This window comes from Dermacentor variabilis, chromosome 7, assembly GCF_050947875.1.
Source record: "Dermacentor variabilis isolate Ectoservices chromosome 7, ASM5094787v1, whole genome shotgun sequence".
Lineage (NCBI taxonomy): Eukaryota > Metazoa > Arthropoda > Arachnida > Ixodida > Ixodidae > Dermacentor > Dermacentor variabilis.
In genome coordinates, this window is record NC_134574.1 from 12,951,542 (window position 1) to 12,973,513 (window position 21,972).

At 47.9% G+C, this 21,972-nt stretch overlaps 1 protein-coding gene and 1 long non-coding RNA gene across 7 annotated transcripts in view; both read left to right on the top strand.

Moving 5' to 3' along the window:
• The window catches only part of d4 (double PHD fingers d4), a 238,169-nt gene that overhangs the window by 162,565 nt on the left and 53,632 nt on the right, over window positions 1–21,972 (top strand). For 2 of the 6 annotated variants that reach the window (XM_075698246.1, XM_075698244.1), the window contains exons 7-8: window positions 673–785; window positions 5,739–5,866. In XM_075698246.1, coding sequence (XP_075554361.1) covers window positions 673–785; window positions 5,739–5,866 — 241 coding nt within the window. Of the gene's footprint in view, window positions 1–456; window positions 522–672; window positions 786–5,738; window positions 5,867–21,972 lie in introns of those variants that run through there. The other 4 variants (XM_075698247.1, XM_075698245.1, XR_012829470.1 and 1 more) reach the window with 3 other exon arrangements.
• LOC142587332 (uncharacterized) lies at window positions 9,337–17,258 on the top strand. Its single transcript, XR_012829467.1, has 2 exons — window positions 9,337–10,333; window positions 10,591–17,258. It is a non-coding gene; the product is annotated as an uncharacterized LOC142587332 (long non-coding RNA).

The following is a 21,972-nucleotide window of genomic DNA, read 5'->3' on the forward strand; positions in this document are numbered from 1 at the left end:
TTAATTTGATGCAGAGCACTGATTTCCAGTGCGGCTGTAGCCACAAGCTGTTCCAGCTTAGCTTGATGAATTATGGTAGTGGGCACCAGCTGCCTGTGAAATTGCATCACATGCACAGGCCACGCATTGTTAACGGTGGGCTCATTCCACAGGACATAGGGGTGTTCCCTCAAAGCATGCCTGTCTGATGGCTAGACTCAAAAGTATTGAAATGATGAAACATTCACAAAATAGTGAATAAAGAAAAAAATAAATAAATAGAACTGTGATTCCAAATACCTAAAATAACACTTAATGCGTCTAAAAAATGATAGTTCATCAAGAACTGCGTTGTGTGCTTCATAAAGGTTCAATGTGATATTTGAAATCAATTGATAACGAGTTTTGCATAAATATAAAATTAATAATTAAGATGAACACATAGAAAAGTGTCACATGGAAACTGTGGCTCTGCAGGAATGAATGCATCTACCCTGCCGGACAACAGGCATAAACTTCTGCACTCCGCAGCTGCTGTGTCGGTAATTGATTTATTTATTTAGCTTGTATTGCTTATGTGCGCCAAACAATTGCGCTGAGAAATGTCTTGCTGCTGACCTTGTGCTGCACGCCCACTTTTCCCGTAGCACTGTTTCCAGAGCCGAGTGAGAAATCCCCTTCCCTTGTGTGCAGCGCACCCGTCGTGCCTCCAGTTCACGCCCAACATGACTGTGTCGGTGAAGAAGTACCGCTGGCAGTGCATCGAATGCAAGTCCTGCGGCCTGTGTGGAACCTCGGACAATGATGTACGTCCCGTGTCTTTCCCAATGCCCAGCAATTGGTCGTTTCTTGATTGATAACACTCCCGGGGAAGGCACGTACTGTGGGTCGTTACTTGTCCTCCTAATGCACACAGTCGGGACACGAGTGCATGGCATGTTCTGTCCATGGGGTGAAAAGTCTGATTGCAAGTCGCACGTCTTAAAGGGAAATCGCAGCACCTTTTTCGCCATGGTAAGAAAACATTTGCGACCTGTAGACAATGCTGGCATGAACATGCGAGCCAAATATTGTTCTCCCGTGCTTGGAAGGGAGCCCACACTCTCTCTTGCGCGCTCTGTTTTGCAGGAAGCATGGAGTTCATATTTGACAGGCTCTAGGAGGTGCACAACACAAGTGCCGACGCTTAAATGAACATTTATTAGGAAAATACAAGAGTATAAACAGTCACCAGCCTAGCAACACTAAAGCATTTACGGCAGAAAACAACCAGGTGCAACAAGTCATTTGGATTGGATAAATTTTATTTAAGTTCCTGCAGGATGCACGTCTGCGCGCAGTGGGCGTCTCCCATGCAGGAGACCGACAAGGAGTACCTCGCAGCCGCTGCGCGAGCCTGCTGGACGGCCCATTGCCGGTCGTGGAGTAACGGGCTTCGTAGGGTCTCCTCCCACTTGTCCGAGGAAGAGTCGGGTGGAGCGTTTCTACACTTCATGTCACGTAGAAAAATATGTGTATAAAAAATACCTAACAAACAAAAGGCGAATGGAAAGTTAAATATAGTGTCTGATGGCTCAGTGCAATCTAATGTGAAATGCTCTCTCAAGAACAGTAATTCTGGACAGCTTTCATAAAAACGCGCTAAAGATGAAGATGAAGGAACACATACGACAGGACTGGCACTACTTCCAAATGGCGTTTATTACAAATGCTCATCTATTTATACTCTGCGCATCAGGTACATCATGCACTCCTCATTCACTCAAAAGATTGTAAATGAATCAGATCATACACACGATTGTATGGTCAATCAGTTCAGGTGCCTAGATATCTCGAAAGGAACGTCACTTCTTTTTCTTGCAAAACCAAAGACGGACAGCTGAAGCACTTGTCGCCTGTTTTCTTACAAAATATGCTTCAACTATTTCTCGTTCTGTTTTTATGTTTTCTTTGCTCAAGAAAGTTGTGTCACCAAACATAGGTGTGCAGAAAAGGATACGGCAGTCACTTGGCCGAGCACTGCAAAAAGTGTGCATGCACACCCATGTTTGGTGACACAGCTTTCTTGAGGAAAGAAAACACAAAAACAGGATGTGAAATAGTCGAAGCATATTTTGTAAGAAAACAGGCGACAAGTGCTTCAGCTGTCCGTCTTTGGTTTTGCAAGAAAAAGAAGTGACGTTTCTTTCGAGATATCTAGACATCTGAACTGATTGACCATACAATTGTGTATATGATCTGATTCATTTACAATCTTTTGAGTGGATGATGATGAGTGCATGATGTACCTGATGCGCAGAGTATAAATAGATGAGCGTTTGTAATAAACGCCATTTGGAAGTAGAGCCAGTCCTGTCGTATGTGTTCGTTTGTCTTCGTCTTTAGTGCGTTTTTATGAAAACTGTCAAGATGAACCAACTCGCCCAAATCAAGGTATTGTTGTAATGGTAATTCATTCTCAGTAAGGGTGACAAATGGCCTGCACATGCATTTTCCCCCTTTATTCACATTCCACATATAAGGCTTTCATTATTTCCCTTGTAGGCGTGGGCATATACCGATTTACTTGCTTAATGATCATACTTTTCTTCTTTTCAAAAGAAAATGATGCAAATTTAAGGGTGCAATCAGTTTGCTGGGTAAATTTCACGAAAAAAATTGTTTTTTTCATCCCGCATTTGCTGTGGGATGACAGCAGGCCAACAAACAGGCGGCTGCCTCTGTAACAATGTGGGACATAATGGCGACTGACAATGTGGGATGGCGACTGACAGAGCAAGCCAAATGCACCGAACGTGATCTTTTTTTTCTCGTGAGTACATTACGTGCATTGAAACAGTTTCTGCCATATGAGTAATGAATAATATTGTTAAGATCGGCAAGTTTGCAGCAACAACGTAGCCATGTCCACTTTGAGGGGACAGAAACAGAGATGGCTGTGCTCAGCCGCCAGTGACATAGAAACACATGGCAGGCATGCTGCGAAAACTGCCGCATTTGTCTTCACTACAATCCTAATATGGCACGTTTCCACTAAAGGTGGATGAATATTTCAGCTGTGTTAAAAGCGTCGGCATATGAATAGGGTACACTTATACTGTATCAATGTGGCTACTGTCGTTGCCGCTCGTGATTTGTTGCATGCCCACGAGTGCAGACGAGAGGAAACAAAAAGCGCCTTTTTTGTTGTTGTTGACCACAACCATTATAACGCCTACGAATAATAAAGCCGAGGCAAGTTTGGTTGTAGGTTTTTTCTTTTTTCGTGGAAGTGCGGAAAGTGATGAAAGGAATGAAATAGGGCATCTGCTTAAGAATTTGTCTGGTGCGTGCAGAACGTTTGGTATGTCTTGAAGAGTCATTCGCGTAACATTCGACAGCATTCGACAGATGGTAAGCACGATCATCATTAGCTAGGCTTGGCACAGAACATGTATCTGCGGCAAGTTCGGGGTGCGATCCTTACGCCGGAAAGAAAAAAAAAATTGAATTTTGACTACAAAAATTAGGGCTGCGATCATTATTAGAGTGTGATCATTATGCAAGTAAATATGGTATTCAAAGTTTCAAATACAAATCGAATATCTCTCACTAACTATTAGTGCAGTGAAATCTCGATATAACAAGCTTCAGGGGACTTCGGCAAATGTTCATGATTCTTAAAAGTAGTTTTCTTGAAAGCCTTAAAATTCACCATTCCGCCCATCAGTGCATCAATTTTTCAGTTGTCACCACAAGAGCTATCCATAAAAACGTTGCTGTTGGCTCTCGGTCCTCACTGGTGTTATTTTCCATAGATGCAGTATTGCTGAGAGGAAACGGCACAGACAGACATAGTGTTCGATGGCACATTGCGGTGGCTCCAATTCCCAAGAACATGTATCCCAAGTACCATCCCGGATGACACAGCAAGGGCAAAGACTCTTCACAAACGTTTCGGCATGGGACCGGGAGTGTGTTACATGAATGCTTGTTGAGCGAGCTCCGACCATAGTCTCTATGCGTCAGAACAGCATAACAACTTGATTACAACGAAGGCGGCAAAATAAAACAACGGACGAAAGAAGGAGACACGAGACAACCACGTAGCGCCTACGTGGTTATCTCGTGTCTCCTTCCTTCGTCCTTTATTTTATTTTGGCGCCTGCATTGTAATCATGCATAACCAACTCGACCACCAGCACGTGCTCAGTAACATAATAATGGCACCCTTCAAAACCTCCTCGGCATGTGTGGCAAAAGCTACAGCCATCGCCTTGGCCATTCAGGACGCCGAGCGCCAAACCAATTCGGCTGTTGTACTATCCGACTCACAAGCGGCTTGCCCCCCCGTTTCTAAACGGGATGGTACCCCAGTCAGTAACCAAACCCCAGGCAATCAACCACAAGGGCACCACAATATCATTTGGTGTCCGGCACTCGAGAGACTGGCATGGAACTCGAGGGCAGACCGTATTGCTTGAGGATTAAACGTCCGAGCAAAGGTATGGCCCAGCAACGACATTCCATCGAATTCTCGTGACATCCTCTTACAGCAAAGACGAGAGCAGAGACATTTTGGACATCCTCACTCGAATTGAAACACCCAACAGGAGAGGGATTGGCGTCACATTCAGATGAACACATTTTACCCCAATCTGCACCATCATCACATGGGAGTGCCCCCCCCAGGAAGCCTCCACACATTGACAGCCCCATGATAAGCATCCACTAATGCGCAAAGCATGGCTTGAGGATGAGGGCTGGGAGGCTCTCTTGGACCAAGCATCGTGCCTTCTTCGTGCCCCAACTATCGTGCCTTATTTTCAATAATGCTTTTACTCACTCCGCCGCTAGATATTACCGAAGCTATGTTAAAGGAACTGACAACCGATTTTTAAGGACCTAGTTTTTTATGCCGCATCGCTAAGCTGACCCTTGGTAGTGTTTACATTTACAGTGGTTACTTCCAAAAGTGTGTGGATATTCAGTAAGCAAAATTTTTTGATCTGAGCAGCCTTTTAAAAGTAGATTCCCCCCTCCAGCAACGCTGAGAAGTGAGAGCAATGTCGATAGCCTGCCACGCAAATTGTGACAGTGACCCATTGTTTTGCTTTCACAGGCGTGAGTGTAACTGCGGTTAGCCACCTACATTTTGACCTTGTGAACCACTCTTGAAAATGAAAAGCTGGTGCAATAAGTTCGCATCGTTGTACAGACATTTCTTATATTTGTACCCCATTTTTCCCCAAATACACGCCTACGTCATCGCTGGCTGGCACATGTCGTTGTCATTATGTTGATAGACGAAGCAAGCCAAGTCATCAGAAACGAAGGTGAAGGCAGTCATGAAAAATTTATAATAATAAAATGTATACTGGATTTCAATACAAATAAAAAGACAAGTACCGTATTTACACGATTGTAAGTCGACCACTTTTTTAAAATTTGAAAATTTGAAGTGGGGGGGCCGACTTACAATCAAAACCAAAACATGGCACCGCCATGAAAGCGAGACCAACGGGAGCTACAACGTACTTACAATTTTATGTTTGCTCTATGGTCCTACCCATAGCTTTTCGCTATCCGGCATGTTTGTTCGCTTTTCGGAAAGGTTTTTCAACATTTTTGAGAGTTTTACAGTGCACACAACACTCATGAGGGAAGGAGAAAAAAACTTTATTTTGCAAAAGAATTTGGGACCTCCCAGGCCCCCTGGGTCCCCGCACGACCCCACTGCACTCAAACATTCATGTTTAACATGTCCATGATGCTGGCAGCCCAGTTGGCGGCGATCTTCTGCCTTGCTGGGTCCGTGGAGCGTAGTGAGGTCTCCCAGTCCTCCCAGGTTTGGAGTGGTACCGGCCTGCCGGGGGGAGGAGAAGCCGGGCAGGCCAGGAGTATATGGGTGAGGTTTGCTTTCGGCGCATTGCACAGAGGGCAAGAAGGGGGGGGGGATGGGTCGGTAGTGGGATAGGAGGGATGGAGTACGTAGCGTGCGCGTTTGCAGGCGGCGCCATAAGTGTTGCTCCCTGGTAGTGAGGAAAGAGGGGGGGGGAGGGCTATATTAGCCTCTCGGCACGAGCATTCGCGATGAGGTCAGCGAAGGAACACACACGCTCCCCCGAGAAACCCCCCATGAGGTCCGCCTGTGCCCGGTTTCTTGACCCTCGGGCTAAAGAATCAGCGGCCTCATTGCCAGGGTTTCCCGAGTGCGCGGGCACCCAGATGAGCTCAGCGCTGCGGCAGAAGGGAGGGTTCTGGGTCAGTATGTAGAAGGTGGCATGGTGAACTCTGCCCCTAGCATAATTTAGCAGTGCAGTTTTTGAATCACTCAGGATGTAGGCAGCACTGGAGCTGCCGAGCGCTAGCGCTATAGCGATCTCTTCCGCTTCCTCTGGGTCTGTTCCTGGAGGTAGTTCCTCTTCATGGTTATATTGCGCTCAGTTTTACACAGACGATATAAGTGAAGGACGGGACATGGGCGAACGTAGTGCAAACTACCAACTGTTTAATACTGTTAAAGAACACACTTATATACAAGGAGATATGGCGTGGGGGGGATATAAAAAAATATGACAAGGTGACGACATGTGATCATGGTTCGAGTCAGGCATACATCGTTCACTTGCACCCATTCGCCCTGGCAAACTCGACCTCAGCTTCGATAAGCGCGATGCACGGAGTGCTTACGCACATCTCTTTTTCATTAGCTATCGCAAGTGCCTCCCATATTTCTCACTCCGTTTTTGTTTTTGATGTGCCAATGACTGTGGTGCTTTCTAGTAGCGGAGAGCATTTGCATTGTAATTTCCGCTACTAGAAAGCACCACAGTCATTGGCACTGCATCGGTGCAAATGAACAATGTATGCCTGACTCGAACCATGATCACATGTCGTCACCTTGTCATATCTTTTTACACGTCATATCTTTTTTGACAGCACGGAGCCTTGCGGTGTGCCCACATTCGTTACTGTGTAGCGGCGTGCACGAAGGTTGTCTACACACATATACTGGCCATTCGGTTCTGCAGGAAAGCCCTTATGTAGTTGTATGCTCGTTGGCCAACGCCTAGGTATAGCACAGCTTTTAGGATGGCCTCGTGGGTGACGTTGTCGAAGGCCTTCTTGAGGTCAATCGCCAGTGCCGCTTAGGTGTGCATATATAGGTATGAGGGGGTCCAGCTGTCGTGAGTTGAAGCATGGCATCTTGTGTGAATAGGCCTGATCGGAATCCAATCATTGAGGGTGGGTATTGACCGGTGTCTTCCATGTGGCTGTGCAGCCTAGTTAGGATGACTTGCTCAAAGAGTTTGCCTAAGCTAGAGGTAAAGTAGATGGGGCGCATATTTTCTGGTGTAACTGGTTTCTGAGGTTTGGGTATTAGAATAACGCTTTCGTGCGTCCACTCCTCTGGCAGTGTGCCGCCCTACCAATGCTTGTTGAAGATACTGGTAAGTTCTCGCAGGGAGTTGTCATCTCGGTTCCTAAGAGCGGCGTTTGTTATATGGTCTTCGCCTGGCATGGTGTTGCGGGGTCTATAAAGTGCCGCTCGGACTTCTTGTATAGTTATGTCCCTTTCCAGTTCAGTATTTGGTGGGCCGGCGAACTCCGGTAAGGGATTTGAAGGCCCCGGCGAGGTGTGTAGGCTCCCGAGTGTCCCTAGTAGCGCCTGCGTGTCGTATTTATGGTTGTGTGTTAGTCGGGCGATGATATTTCTAGTATGTTGTTGACCTTTCGTGGGATCAATTACATGTTTTAAAAGATGCCATGCTCGAGCGGTACTGAGATTGCCTCTGAGACCTTCGCATATCTGCTGCCAATTCTGCCTACAAAGTTGTTGGGTATAATCCTGAATTTGTTTTGCAAGCTCAGATATCTTGTTTTGGAGCTTCTTATTGCGTTTTTGCTGAACGTATCGTTTCATGAGACTTTCATGTGCTTCTATCAAATGGGCCAATTTTGAGTCCATAACTGGGACTTGTTGTTCTGGGCTATATTCCTTGGTACACGTTGCTTGGTCCTCGAAGACCTGTGCTGTCCAGGTTTGCGCGTCCACCAGCCCAGTTTCTTGGTTTGTTTCCCTTTGTTTTCTGAATTTATCCTAGTTGATTAGCTTATGCTTTATTCTTGTACGAGACGCTTGGGGACCTGAGACTTGAACTTCGATAATATAGTGGTCACTGTGCTGTTCTATTCCATTCCAATTTCTTGATGCGTCTTGCCCATCGTGAGGTCCGGACTTGTGTCCGGACTTGTGTCCGTCATTCCTGTTGTACCTTGTCTGGTGGGGCAATCGAAATCATTGTACACCGTGAGCTGAGACTATTGAATTTGTGTCATAAGAACCTCCTCTCTGCTGGAAGTTTTCTGGTATCCCCAGTTGATGTGTGCGCAGTTAGTCTCCGGCCACTATTATTGGTGTTTTATTTGCTGCTGCAGTTATTTGCACTAATAGATCAGCGCAGCGCGTTGCTGGCATGCTCAGTGGATTATAGATATTGGCGATGAGCAAGGAATCCTGTTGAATGTCGACTGGGATTACTTCAAGGACTGCATTTTGTACTTTGTGTGGGAATGTAAGTTGTGTGTGCCTTATGAATCGCTTGATAAAGGTGGACACAACTGGAGCAGTATGATTTGGTGAGTGATAAGCAGTATATCCAGGGAGCAAAACACTAATTTTAGGGTCCTGTAGCAGAATTAAGTCTGGTGGGCGTTCCTCATTTAGTATGAGTTGCATTAGCGCTTCTAGTTTATGACGTATGCTACGACAGTTCCAATGCCAGAGTTTTAAAAAGGGAGGAGTAGTCTTCAATTTAGGTGAATCACTTGCCATTTTGCTGGCCAGAAGTTTTGGAAGTGGAAGGGGGGAGGGTGATTTGGGGTAGGTGCGCCGCCTGCATTTGGTTGGTTGCCTCCACCACCATTAAGCTCATTTGTATGCTGAGCCGGGTACAGAAGGTATCTAGTTTGTTCTCTAAAATTTTGAAGCGTTCGTCAATGAGGCAGTCCATACGAGTTTCTAGTGTTGGAAATCGAGCCTCGAGTGTTTGTAGGCGATTTTCTAGGAATTGCTGAAATTGATCGCGCATCTGCTGTTGGAAGTCTGCTTGTTTCACTGTTAATTTTGCCTCAAGTTTGGCTTCAAACTGAGCCTCCATCTCGGCTGTTTTGTCTGATGGTTCAATCTCAGCTGTTTCGTCTGACAACGGAAGAACTTCCTTTCTTTTTTGTAGGTGGTTTGGAGGTTGAGGTTTCTGCGGGACATGAACTCTGAATGTCTAGGGATAAAGGGTGACTAGGAAGGGGGAGTGAGGGCTGGGTGATGGTTTAGGTAATGGGTGATGGGGGGGGGGGGGGTGATGGCCTGTCGTAAGCCTCTTATACCCCTGACACACGGGCAAAGCTAAAGTCCTTTCCAGTAAACCCCTTTTGCTGCTCTGAAGGACCCTTTGCAGAAAGGAGATGCGCCGATGACACACGGCACTGCACTGAACTTCTTTAGGTAGTCCCTCAGATGAACGCCACAAGAAAAATAGCGCTGGCTGTTAAAGCCACAAGAGAGAAAACATTCTTAAAAAGCTGCGTATTTGATTACACTTATCTACTGTAGAACCTAAAAATATATTTTTTTCATTGTTGATGGCTAATAATGCTTGTAGTCGTTTATTTTATTCGCGTTTTTGCATTGTTAGCAGCCATTTAACTTGGTCCAGCAACTATGTGCAGCCGGTGTTTTGCTGTGCGTGCTGTTTATTCTGGTGATGCCCACGTTACCGTCATCCTTTTTCACGTCTTTGTCGTCCCTTCCTTTGTGTGCGCAGGCGTAACGCGTTTTATTCAATATGTTATTCCAACAACTGTGGTTTCTTCTGGGTATTTCCTGCGGGCGCTGATTGTGCAGTCTCCACATCTCGCAACGTGAACACACCACATGCGCGCAGCAAACGACGACACTGCCGGAATTCAACATGGCGGCACTAGCGACGTTATGCGAGCGTTTGAGAGTATAGTGTAGTATAGTGTCGCCCCCTGTCAGATCTCTGTGTTATCATACATTTATGTTTCATAGTAGTTTAGCTAGATGGCGCACCCCCCTTCTGTCATGTGACGAGCTGGGACCAATCAGGAGGTGTCATCTGGCATGTGAAGTCCTTTTTAGTAATAAACGGCCGCTAGCCGGCTGAGTCTTCGTTCCGGTTTTCATCAGGAGCAGTTAGCTCCGAGTCTCCCTCACTGCGTCGGCGCTCGCCGCGCGTTCGCTGGCCGGGGGCCCCCACTTGCCTGCCGCTGCCGACACAACATCTTTTGGCGACGAGGATGGGATTCCCGCTGCGGTTCCGACCGAAGCCCCGGGAAACCAACGAGCTTCGTAAGTGAAGCGTCCTTTACGTGTCTGCACGGCCGCAAACGCCGCCGACGCATTTGGCGTCGCGAGGCTTCTGAGCCTAGGCCTTCCCGCCCCTTTGTTCTTCCTTGCCCTATTCCTGCTGCGAGCTCCGGCTTGTTTTCTGCACTGCCTCCTGCACGCTACCGGGCATGGCTTCTTTTACGGCGAACCTTCCCGTTTTTCTGGAATTGCCCGGGCCACTGTTAATTCCATGGTACCGATGGAAAAAAATTTTTCAGGCCCACCTCGAAGCGGCCGGCGGTGGTGACTGGACGGACGCGCGACGAGCGTCCGCGCTCGTCAGCGCTCTCGGGCGTGAGGGACAACGAAAGTACTTTGCAGACAAGGAGCAGGAAGCAGCAAGGCAGTTAACCGGCGCAGCGTCAGCGTCGAGCGAAGCAGCAAGGCAGTCGACCGGCGCAGCGTCAACGTCAAATGATGCGGTCCCGCCAGCGTCAGAGTTCCAGAAACTCTTCAGCGGCTTGACCGGCTGTTCGCCGCATCAACAAATGTTCTGGTGGAGAGGCACGAATTCACCAGTCGACGGCAGTTCGAGGGAGAAGGATTCCTGAAATTCGTGACCGCATTGAAGGAGAAGGCGGTACAGTGCAACTTCGGCACAGCCTACAACGAGCGCATCCGAGACCAAATAATACATGGGGTAGCGAACGTCAGCGTTCGCGAAAAGTTATTGGCTCATGGCGAAACCCTGTCCCTGGACAAGGCAGAAGAAATTGGACGCTCTTTAGAAGCCTTGCATCGAGCGAACCGCGCGTTCGGCTCCGAAAATGTTCAAAGAATCGAGGCATCTCAACTTGGTGTTCCGTCGACGGGCCAAGATGACAGACTTCTTCCGGGAAGCTGCCAAGATGGCCGAGTTAGTCCGGCAGGCCATGAAGATGTCCGACTTCTTCCGAGAAGCCGCCAAGAGGGCCGATATTTCGCACATGGCTCCTGCGGGAGCCGTGGTGAATGCGATCGGTGTGGCAGCACGAAACATATTGCAACGTACAAGAATTGTCCAGCAAGGAACCGGCGGTGCAACGCCTGCCACACGTTGGGCCATTTTGCATCAGTATGCCGGAAAGCCTATACTGTTCAACACGTCTCTTCCGCAGAGACGCTGTCTTCAACTTCCGCAAGGCAGCCGTCCGCGTCTGTCTTGACGGTAAGCGCTTTTGCAACTAAAAAGGATTTGGAAGTTCCAGTCGTAGTGAACGGCGTCTCCATGCGACTGCCGGTGGATACGGGAGCGTCTGTGTCATGCATGACGGCCGAAGATTTTAGAAATAACTTTGGTCGACAGCACAGGCTGTCACAAGCAACAGTGGACTTGAGAAACCTCTCCAAGCAACGCATCGACATGCAAGGCCTGTTTCAAGCCACTGTCCAGTTTTTCCAAAGGTCATGCTCCGTCACGTTCCACGTAACGACTACAGGAACATCACTGCTGAGTTTAGACGCCATCCAACTCTTGGGCATACAGATCGACGGTACGTCACTGACATGTCGTCTACCATCGCTTCCTTCAGTACCCGGGTTTTGATCACCTCTTCAGTGACAAGTTGGGTCTCGTCAACAACTTTGTGCACCGAATTCATCGGCAGCAAGATGCGAAACCAGTATCTTCAAAGTTGCGCCGACTACCCCTGGCTTTCCGTGACCGGGGCACAAATGAATTGCGACGTCATTGAGCACATCGAGGCTTCTGAGTGGGTGTCTCCACTCGTGGTGGTGCGCAAGAAGGATGGAACCATGCGGCTCTGAGTAGATCTACGGGAACAGGACAGTCTTGTGCCTCAAGTTCAAGGAAGGGTCTTGCAAAAACAGTGGCAAGCTAAGCAGTGTGTAGACAAACGTAGAGGTGCTCAGGCAACTCGTGTCAAGGTGGGAGACACCGTCAGAATTAGATTTAACAAGAAAGGATTTTTTAAGTACAGTAAACCTCGTACAGTTAAAGCCCAGATAGGACCATCTATTTTTGTACTCAGTGACGGGAAGACGTGGCATGTGTCTAAGTTAACCCTAGTGATGAAGGATCCAGCAGGTAGTACATTGTGTGTGATAGAGACTTTTTGTACTCATATTCAAAGCTGTATAGTCATTCCGATGACTCGTCTGTAGTGACAGCATCTTCTCATAGTTATAAGCATCAGCTAGGTAGTTAGTCTGACTGTATCACTTCCGAGTCTACACAGTCGGCAGTCGTCTCTGATTCCGTAAGGGAATCGGTAGCCTCCCAGGACTTGTTGGGACGTCGAGAGGAGCTTCCTGGGCAACCCTCTCCAGCTTTGAGCGACAACCACATTCAATTTTCCAACCAGGGGGAGGGAAATAGTAGTGGGACAACTGGGTCTTTAAAGTCGACCGGTACGCGTCGCAACCCCCAAAGTTCTGAGGTACACACGCAACCTCATTGTGACAGAAAACGGCCTCCGTGGCTCGATGATTGTTTCTTGAATTTAGAGCGTATTGCCGTCTCAGGCAATTCACATGTTTCATTAACACAGGTATAAAATGTGTTCCTTGTTGCGGTGCAGTGAGTCTTGTGCCGTGTTCCTTGTCGGATTTTGTTTTGACTGACTGCCTGTGTTTTGGTGCCCAAGACTGGTGCGCGTGTATGTGAACTTGTGCGGGGACGGACTGAATTTCTTGTGGACTTAAGTGCGTGCCTTGTGTGCATCTGGTACGCGTGTGTGTGAACATGGGGGGGAACGAACTGAATTTGTCCTTGGACTTAAGTGCGCGTCTTGTGTGCGCGTTTCACTATATGCTTACTTTGTTTCCAGGGGGGGATGATGTAGTATAGTGTCGCCCCCTGTCAGATCTCTGTGTTATCTTGCATTTATGTTTCATAGTAGTTTAGCTAGATAGCGCACCCCCCTTCTGTCATGTGACGAGCTGGGAAAATCGGGAGGCGTCATCTGGCATGTGAAGTCCTTTTTAGTAATAAACGGCCGCTAGCCGGCTGAGTCTTCATTCCGGTTTTCATCAGGAGCAGTTAGCTCCGAGTCTCCCTCACTGCGTCGGCGCTCGCCGCGCGTTTGCTGGCCGGGGGCCCCCACTTGCCTGCCGCTGCTGACACAACATATAGCTAGAGGAAATCTTCACTATTCGACAAATTGTATTACCGCTAACAATTAAAACATTTTCGCAAGGTAAAAAAAAGTACCTGTGGGCACCGTAGTTGTGTGGCAGGTTTCCTTCTATTGACGAGTTGTGCACCCTGTGTGCGAGAGTAACTCCTTTTCCGCTCGAAAAGTAGTTGCGCAATCTCCTTTCCCGAAAAGGAACTTTGCCGTAAAGGAGATACTCCTTTGTCGTGTGTCACTGCACTTAAACGCCTTTCCGGTAGATGTCCCCTTACCTAAAGGACTTCAGAGTGCCCGTGTGTCAGGGGTATTACCTCCTCTCGAAGGCGGGCCAACTCCTCGTCCTGGGGGTCTGATTTGTGGGCGATTCATTCTGCCCATGTGAGCTCCTCGGGGGCCTTCGTGGGGGCTGATGGATTCCAGTCTGGGAAATCTTCAGGATGTAGCTGCCATCTTCCGGTTGTGCTCTTGTTAACTGAAGGCTTCGTTGTTTGTTGTCGCTGTGTTGCTTTGCACGATCCTGTTCCTGTAAGGTGCTCGCCACCACACAGGATGCATCGGGGCACGCAATGGCGCATTCTGTCTTCGCCGTGATCCTCGCCGCATTTCGGACATCTCGGTATTTTCTCTTGTGGGCACATATCATGTCTGTGTCCTAGGGCGTGACAGTTCGTGCAGGCCTCTGGTCGTACCCTATATGGCATGCACAGGTGCACTCTCTCAAAGTAAACAATTCTACGGGGGATGGGTCCCTGAGCAAAGGTTATAAGGATGGACTTAGACTTGCCCATACATCTTGCTAGTAGGATGTCTGCTTCTGGATTTCTCGCTTGTAGATCTTGTAGAAGCTCTTCTTCCGTTTCATCCCAAAAAGCATTAGCAATCACGCCTCATACTGTGTCCGCCGCAGGGACTATGTACGCTGCAACCCCATACGCTTTTGCGTTTAGGGTAATGTTTCTGATTTTAACCAGGTTAAGGGCTATTTTCTGGTTAGTGGTGGCCACTGTGCATGTGTTGTTCGTTGGGTGCACGCGTAGTTGCACTTCTGCTCCTATCGGTATCTTAGCCCCTTCGCAGAGGCAGCGGAGCAGCAGCTGCGGCTGAATCTTGGGTAAGAAGAGGCCTCCCAGCGAGTGGAAAACTACCTTTATCACATGTTGCGGCAATGGAGCCATTTGGCGACTTCTGCGCGTGACTTGTTGCGTTGCACGCATCTGCGCCGGGTCCGGGCTGTACCTCGGACACCACATCCACGCGGGGAGGGTTTCGGTGCGTTCCTCACATGCATTCTGTTTTCCGCGTACGCCGTTCATATCCTCCCTTGGGGATTTTGATTGGGACTTGCCTTCATAGGTTCCGATGATAGTGGTCCAGTCTGCTGGGATGTAGTCCTCCTCCGGGAGGGTAGTTCCTTTGACATGTACTTCCGTCATTCTGGGCTCTCGGCGCCTGGTTTGCCGCGGCCTGTACGGTGTGTCTGTCTTCTCTGGCTGATAAGTCGGGTTTGCTTGGCGATAGGGTCACTAAACTTGCAGAGTGGCCTCCCCACACCTTTCGGTAGCTGTACAGCAAGATTGATGAAACTAGGTGAAGATTCACTAAGCACAGGTTTTATGGAGCCGCTGGCTGTTCCGTGAAGCATCTCCTCGAAGTGAACAGGACCCAGCGGCCAGTCCCAGGAGTAAGGCAGTCGGTGGGAAACGGCGAGAAGGCCACTTCCCATATGACTCCCGGCGAAAGTGGCCCGGGCAAGGGCGGTTGGTAAAGGTCGTGTCGTCTCGGTGGTTGCGGAGTGCGCCGACAACACGTCTGTTCACCTCGGCCGACCGATTAAAACTCTCTCATGAGGGGGTGTCAATAGTTGATGGAAGCGCCGCTGTTCCATTCGCGGCGGCACCCTCAGAAGGCGACGCTTGCAGGGAGCATTGGTAGCTCATGGAAGAGCAGACACCGCTCGCGGGTTCCTCTTTGCCTGTTGCGCTTAACTTTCTCTATAGTTTGACGAAAGGCATTCGTTTGATGTGTTCCACTTGATTGCCGGCTACATGCTACTTCTATGCTTCCTCAGTCGTCATGAGTGCTCCAGGCCCAGTAATCATTCGGCACTCATTCACAGCAGCGTTCAAGAGGGCTGCCATCCTTTACACCGAAGAAACAAATCACTGCGCAGCAGGCCGCAAGTTCGATGTTTCTGAACGGGTGGTGCGAGAGTGGCGACTGCAGCGAAGCGAAATTTTCACCTGTGATGGCAAGTGAGGAATTTCCCACGTGCCAAAGTCGGGACGCTTTCTGGAGCTGTAGGCTAAGCTTGCGGCGCACGTCGCTGTAATATGTGATTGGTCCCTGCCAGTGAAGTGCGACATGGTCATGGAACAAGCCCAGATCTTCGCCTTTTAAGGACCTGCTCCGCTGGGAGTACGACGAGTGGCTGGCGGCAGAAGACCACAAAATTACGCCAACCGGACCTGTCAAAAGAGCCTCCCTGAGTGTGGCTGCGTGTGGCTGTGTGTGGTTGGGTGCATTCAGCGTGGGCTGCTGTTCCACAAGATGTCGTGGTGCGGTTGTTTGCCAAATGTGAAATTTCGCGGGACGATGACACGCTGTGGGGCCGTAGCAACGATGACGATGGCAGCACTTGTGAAGATGAGTAGTCCACTGACCATGTCAGCTACTAATAAATTTTCGTTATCGAATGTGGCCTCGGGTATGCTCTCCCTTTCTTTTTTTTCCTGTCACGCGATATGGGGGGATCGACTTACAATCGTGTAAATACGGTAACTCCGTACACTAGTAAAAAATCACGTGGTGGACCTCTTATGCATCTTCATGTTTTTGCCGCATGAGTGCCAAAGGTCATTTTTCGCGACTTTAGTGATGAACTAAAAATAAAAATCCACGTTTAAGGAGAAGAACATGCCTCGTTTTAGCCACTACAACAGGGAATCATGCCATCAGCAGGGTTATCTCGGTTCATGTTCTGGGCGGTTGTCTGTCCCTTTAACCCTTTCAGGGCCAATTTTTTTCGCCATATGTGACCACCCAGGGTCTGTTTTTTTTATTGCAGATTGCAATTCTTCTGAGGGACCAATATCGAAAAAAATTTACCGTAATTTTTCTAGGGTGATCGTAAAGTGAGGAAAAGATATTTTGTGTTGGTATATAAGTAGTGTTTATTCATGAATAACAACAATAAAAAAGTAAATAAACTTATAAGAATTAAACATTTGATGCATTGTTATACACATAGTTCAAGGCTTAGAAAATGCACACACGAGAATATTTCGCAAGTCTTAAATCTTCCTGCTCTTAAACTAATATTTACGTCCATAGCCTAATCGAACTGTGTGTAGGTGAGTGCACCTAAGAAAACTGTGTGGTTGTGTGCCCGTCAAAAAAGCAGAACATGTGACAAACTTCCGCTAAGCTTCATCTTATCGCCAACCAGAGGCAATTACCGTATTTATTAGAATCTAGGCTGATAGTTTTTTCAAATAATCATATTCCAAACTCTAGGGTCGGCTTAGATTCGAGGATCTTAAAAAACGTGCCAGTTTTTCATTGAAACTGCTAAATATGGTGCATAGCTAGCACCATCTTGAACAGTCAGTATCACAGTTGCTACTAGCCATGCCAGTAGCCAACTGTACACAAGCGAGGTCGCCATTTTGACCTGTGTTGTGTCGGCCGTATTGGTGTGCAGCGCGGTGTTATCGCGATGGCACCAAGCAGGAGATGCCACTACAGTGCCGCTTTCAAGCGAAAAGTTGTGATAGCCGCAGAGGCATCGTCGAACCTTCAAGCCGGGCAGGACTTCGGCGTCGACAAAAAAAATGTCTGTCGTTGGAGGGGACAACGATCGCAGCTTTTTCCATGCGCCACAATGAGGACGGCATTTAGCGGAGCAAAGAAAGGCCATCACCACGAAGTGTAGACAGTTTTGGTCTAATTTGTTCGGATGCAGAGAGCAGCTGCCCTTCCAGTGACAACAGAAGTGCTCCAAGCGAAAGCTAGGGAACTTTTGAGGGAGCGAGGCCTAACGCCAAAGGATTTCAAAGCCAGCCGGGGCTGGCTTCAGAATTTCATGAAGCACTTCGGCTTCAGCCTCCGACGTCGCACTTCAATCACGCAGAAGCTGTCAAGCGATTTCGAAGAAAAGCCGATAGCTTTTCAGCGCTACGTGCTGTGAAAGAGAGAAGTGGCAGGCTACAACCTTAGGCAAATCGGCAATGCCTACCAGACGGTTGTGTATTTTGATATGTCAGTGGCGTACACTGTGAATGAAAAGGGTGCCAAGGAGGTGAAGGTGCGCTCTGCGGGCTATGAGAAGCAGCGCGCCACTGTGATGCTGTGCTGCACAGCTGATAGACATAAACTCTCTCCTTATATGATACTTAAAGGGGGACGCGGCTTTCGCATCGCAAAAGATTGTCAAAAAATCGATTTTTTGAAAATCACATTTTCAGTTTCTGTAACCCTTTTTCTATCTGATACCCAAATATCATCACTGTAAACCACTTAGAAGTGCTCTAAAAAATTTGTTTTATCAGCCAAGGTGGCGAAAAATCTAGCGGAAATCAAGAAAAAACAGCGCTTTTCAAGCCACAGCATCTCCAGGATGGCGCTACCGAGCGCCGCCATCTTGGTCTCATTGGAAAGTGCATTTCTCCGTCTTCGAATTTGCCACATCAGCTATCTCCTCCATACAGAAACAAGCGCACAAAAAGCAAATGATTGAAGGTCATGCCGGAGTCTGCTATTGGCCGCGCTCGCGTCGTCTGCTCGGCTCTTTGCACCTCGCGAGTCTGGACGTCTCCACTCGCCTAATCTATGCCGTAATCTCGACCTGTCAAAACGGGTGCTACGTGGACATCGCAGTAGCGGGGCCGATCCCTATGCTTGTGGACGTTTCAGACTGGCGGCCAAGCATTCCGAGCATCGGCGACTCGGATTTCACGACCAAGATTCACGCGCGGAATCCTCAGACATGCGGCTAAGCCTTGAGCACTCGGTGTTTTGGAATTCGTGATGAAGCACATCACGCACGCAATCCTCGTACACGCGGCTAAACATTTCGCGCATAGGGACGTCAAGCACATCAAGCGCGGACTTCTCGGACTCTTGCCTAAGGATATTGTGCATTGGTACCTCGCACTGCGTGAGTAAGCGCATCGAGGCTCGACTCCTCGAGCCCGTGACTAGGCATTTCGCGCATCGGCACCTTGAACTGCGCGGCTGGGTACTTCGCGCGTCGGCACCTCGGACTGCTCGACTAAGCACATCGCGCGTCGGCTCCTTGTATCTGCGGCTAGGCATTTCGCACATCGCCACCTAGGACCCGCAACTAAGCATATTGCGCGTTCACTCTATTATCATATTGTCACGATAGCTCGTAACGATATCTATCATACCACTCCTTCATAAAAAGAACCTCATCATGAGCTCTGTTCACTAGGCCCCTTGTGCTGGCAAAGACACCTGGCTGCAGAAGTGATTGAGGCATCATACAAAAGTACAATTCTGGAAAGCACCTAGCAGCTGCAAATCTATCACTGGCTCTCTCATCCTAAGTTCTACAGCCATTGTCTAGTAAAGATCACTTGGGAGGCTGCTGACACTCAGAGCCTTCATTCAGTAACATGGTCAATTCTACCAAAAGAAAAAAAAATGCCTCACTGATTGTACTGGAGATTGGTATCAATCGGGCAGCCTGTGGGTACAGGCTGCCTGAATGTACACTGGAACTATATTCATGCCCACACAGAGTTCTGCACATCTCTTGGTTTGAAACTTAGGCGCCGTGCTCTTTGTAGAGCAGCAGCAACAAAGAATGCCCTATAAGAAGAAAGGGGGGGGGGGGAGGAGTGCACCAGACCAGAGGCCACATGTACAAGAAGCCCCACATCACAAAACACCCCAAATACTACAAATTCGGTGTCTTTTAGAGAACTGAGGAGAAGGTGAAACTTGAGAGCCATTTTCTCAAAACTGTTTTTCTGCCTTTCTGCTCAGTTTCTGGAGCTGATTTCTTTGTTACCGTTTAACATATTTTGACTCCGTTTTTTTGTCACATTCCTTGGGCCACACTTGGGTCGTGACATTTTCGCTTTCTTATCTTCATCCTTTGTAAGTTTACGATATGGCTTTCGTCTGCCCTGAAAGTGCACTTGATGCGAAGGTAACATAAAATATGGCACTCCAAAAAATTTATGATGCGAAAAAAAAAAAAGCAAGAATGTCACGACCTTCAGCATGAATTTGGCTATGCAATCAATACTTAACAAGCCTTCTATCACGTTTTTTACGTTCCCCAGGCTCTCCAGAAAGCTAGAGGGAGAAAAATTCTGCTCAATTTAATTGAATAAAATATTCTCTAGATATCACTCTGAAACTTTTATGGAAGCATCAGGGAGACATTCCAAACATGTGTGCCAATTTTCATCAACATCCATGAAGAAATAAGAAAGTTTATGTTCAAAGCCACGTCCCCCCTTAAAAGGAAGATACCGCCTGCTCGAGAAACTTTCCCAAGAAATGTCATTGTCCGGGCAAATGAGAACGGGTAGATGACGGGTGCGATGGCGGAAGAGTGGGTTAAGATTGTGTGGCGACGGCGTCCAGGTGCCCTTTTGACAAAGAACTCGCTCCTTGTCGTCGATTCTTACCGTAGGCACTTGACTGACAACGTGAAGGCTGCGCTCGCCCAAGTGAACACGGACCTCACCTTCATACCGGGCGGCATGACGGGCCAGTTGCAGCCACTTGATGTCTGCATCAACAAACCTTTCAAGGATCGTCTGCGGAAATATTACACAGACTGGTTGACTGACGAAGACCACATGCTAACGGCAACAAGGTGCATCAAATGTGCATCACTATCGCAGCTGGCGGGCTGGGTAGTTGTAGCGTGGGACGACATCCCAGGTACTTTGATCGTGCTTGCCTTTAAAAAGTGTAGCATATCTAATGCACTTGACGGTACCGAAGATAGTGCACTGTTTGAAGGTGACAGTGACACGGAACACAGCGACGAGTCTAGCAGCGACGACGACGTTGAATGAGCTCTGTACGTTCAGACTCAATAAATGCTGTTTGCATTTTGTGAATGCTGTCCTCGCTTTTTTGTTCAGCCTACATTCAAGGTAATATATATATATATATTTTTTTTTTTTTGTTGGCTTCGGACTTTAGGGGGTCGGCTTAGAATCGGGGTCGGCCTAGATTCGAGTAAATACGGTAGTTTTCCTGAGTCTCCAAAAAAGAAAAGAAAAGAAAATGCATGCATGACGGCATCCTTCCTATGCATACCCCTGTGAGCACTAAACGGGCGAGAAACAGGCGGTCGCCGTTTGAGGGATTAGTAACGAGATAGCCATAAGTATTGCGAAACTGCCTGCATAACGAAACTCAAACTGCCGCCCACCCGTGCGCATGCCAACGTGCGAGCGGTAGCATATAGACGCGCCGGAGCAAACTAGCTCTAAAACAAGCCATGCAACGAAAACCGAGAGAGGGAGGTGCAAGGAAAAAATTTCCTGTATTGCCACATAGTGGCAGCACATGCCAGAAAAGAAAAAGTTTGAAAATAGGTGTGCTTTTTAAATGTACAGATGGAACCGTAAATATATGGCATTGACCATTTTGGACTTGTTTGTGGCGCCATATATATACGTCATTGACCCTGGAAGGGTAAGAGTGGTGCGCGAAAGACACGCTGATGCCGAGAAAATCACCAAGAGAAAACTCGATGTCGCCTCCAAAGCATAGTGTTTCTTTTTGTTTGCTTGTTATTCACATCCCTTGCCGCAGACACTGCAATTGTCTTGCTTAAAGACGACACCTTTCGAAAGTGCAACCACGTGTCAACGACACCATCTGTATAGTGCGACTGCTGTGTGGCATCTTCAGGAGCACGGAGGTTACGTGTATAGCTGGTACGGCCACCAAAAGAAGTGCAGCGAAAAAAAGAAGAGACGTGCATCTGTTGCTAGGTGACATTTGTCAAGGCGGAGCGTGCGCTTGCAAAACCTGATGCTCGTTGCCTCCGCAATTCTCTCCTGGTGTTTTTGAACCCATGCACCGTGGCGTCCACTTTCTGTGCCTTGTCGTCTGCTAGCCTACTGCTTTGGTTTCCGTGAAGGATACACGAAAATCTAAGGATCCCCAGATTACTGAATACTACTGAATTTCTTATTTCTGAATAGTACTGAGGCGTAGTTAACATGACAGGTAAACTTAATAACTATCCTTTTCTCAAGTCCATAGTACTGAAAAATTTTGCATTGTAGCTATAAGCATTTTTCAGGGGATTTCTGAAAAGTAGCAATGAGGTTGCACTGTATTCGTATTCAATAAGAAACGATTTGAAACTTGGTACAGTTGAACCAACATAATGATATTCAAGTGCCACGAAAATTCTATTTTTATAACCAATTGTGGTTATAACCGGGTTGCATGAAAAAATTCAAAACGGGGTGACAGAGCTGTTGTGAGAAAACTATAATGGCAGAGGCCAGTGTTTCTCCCCAC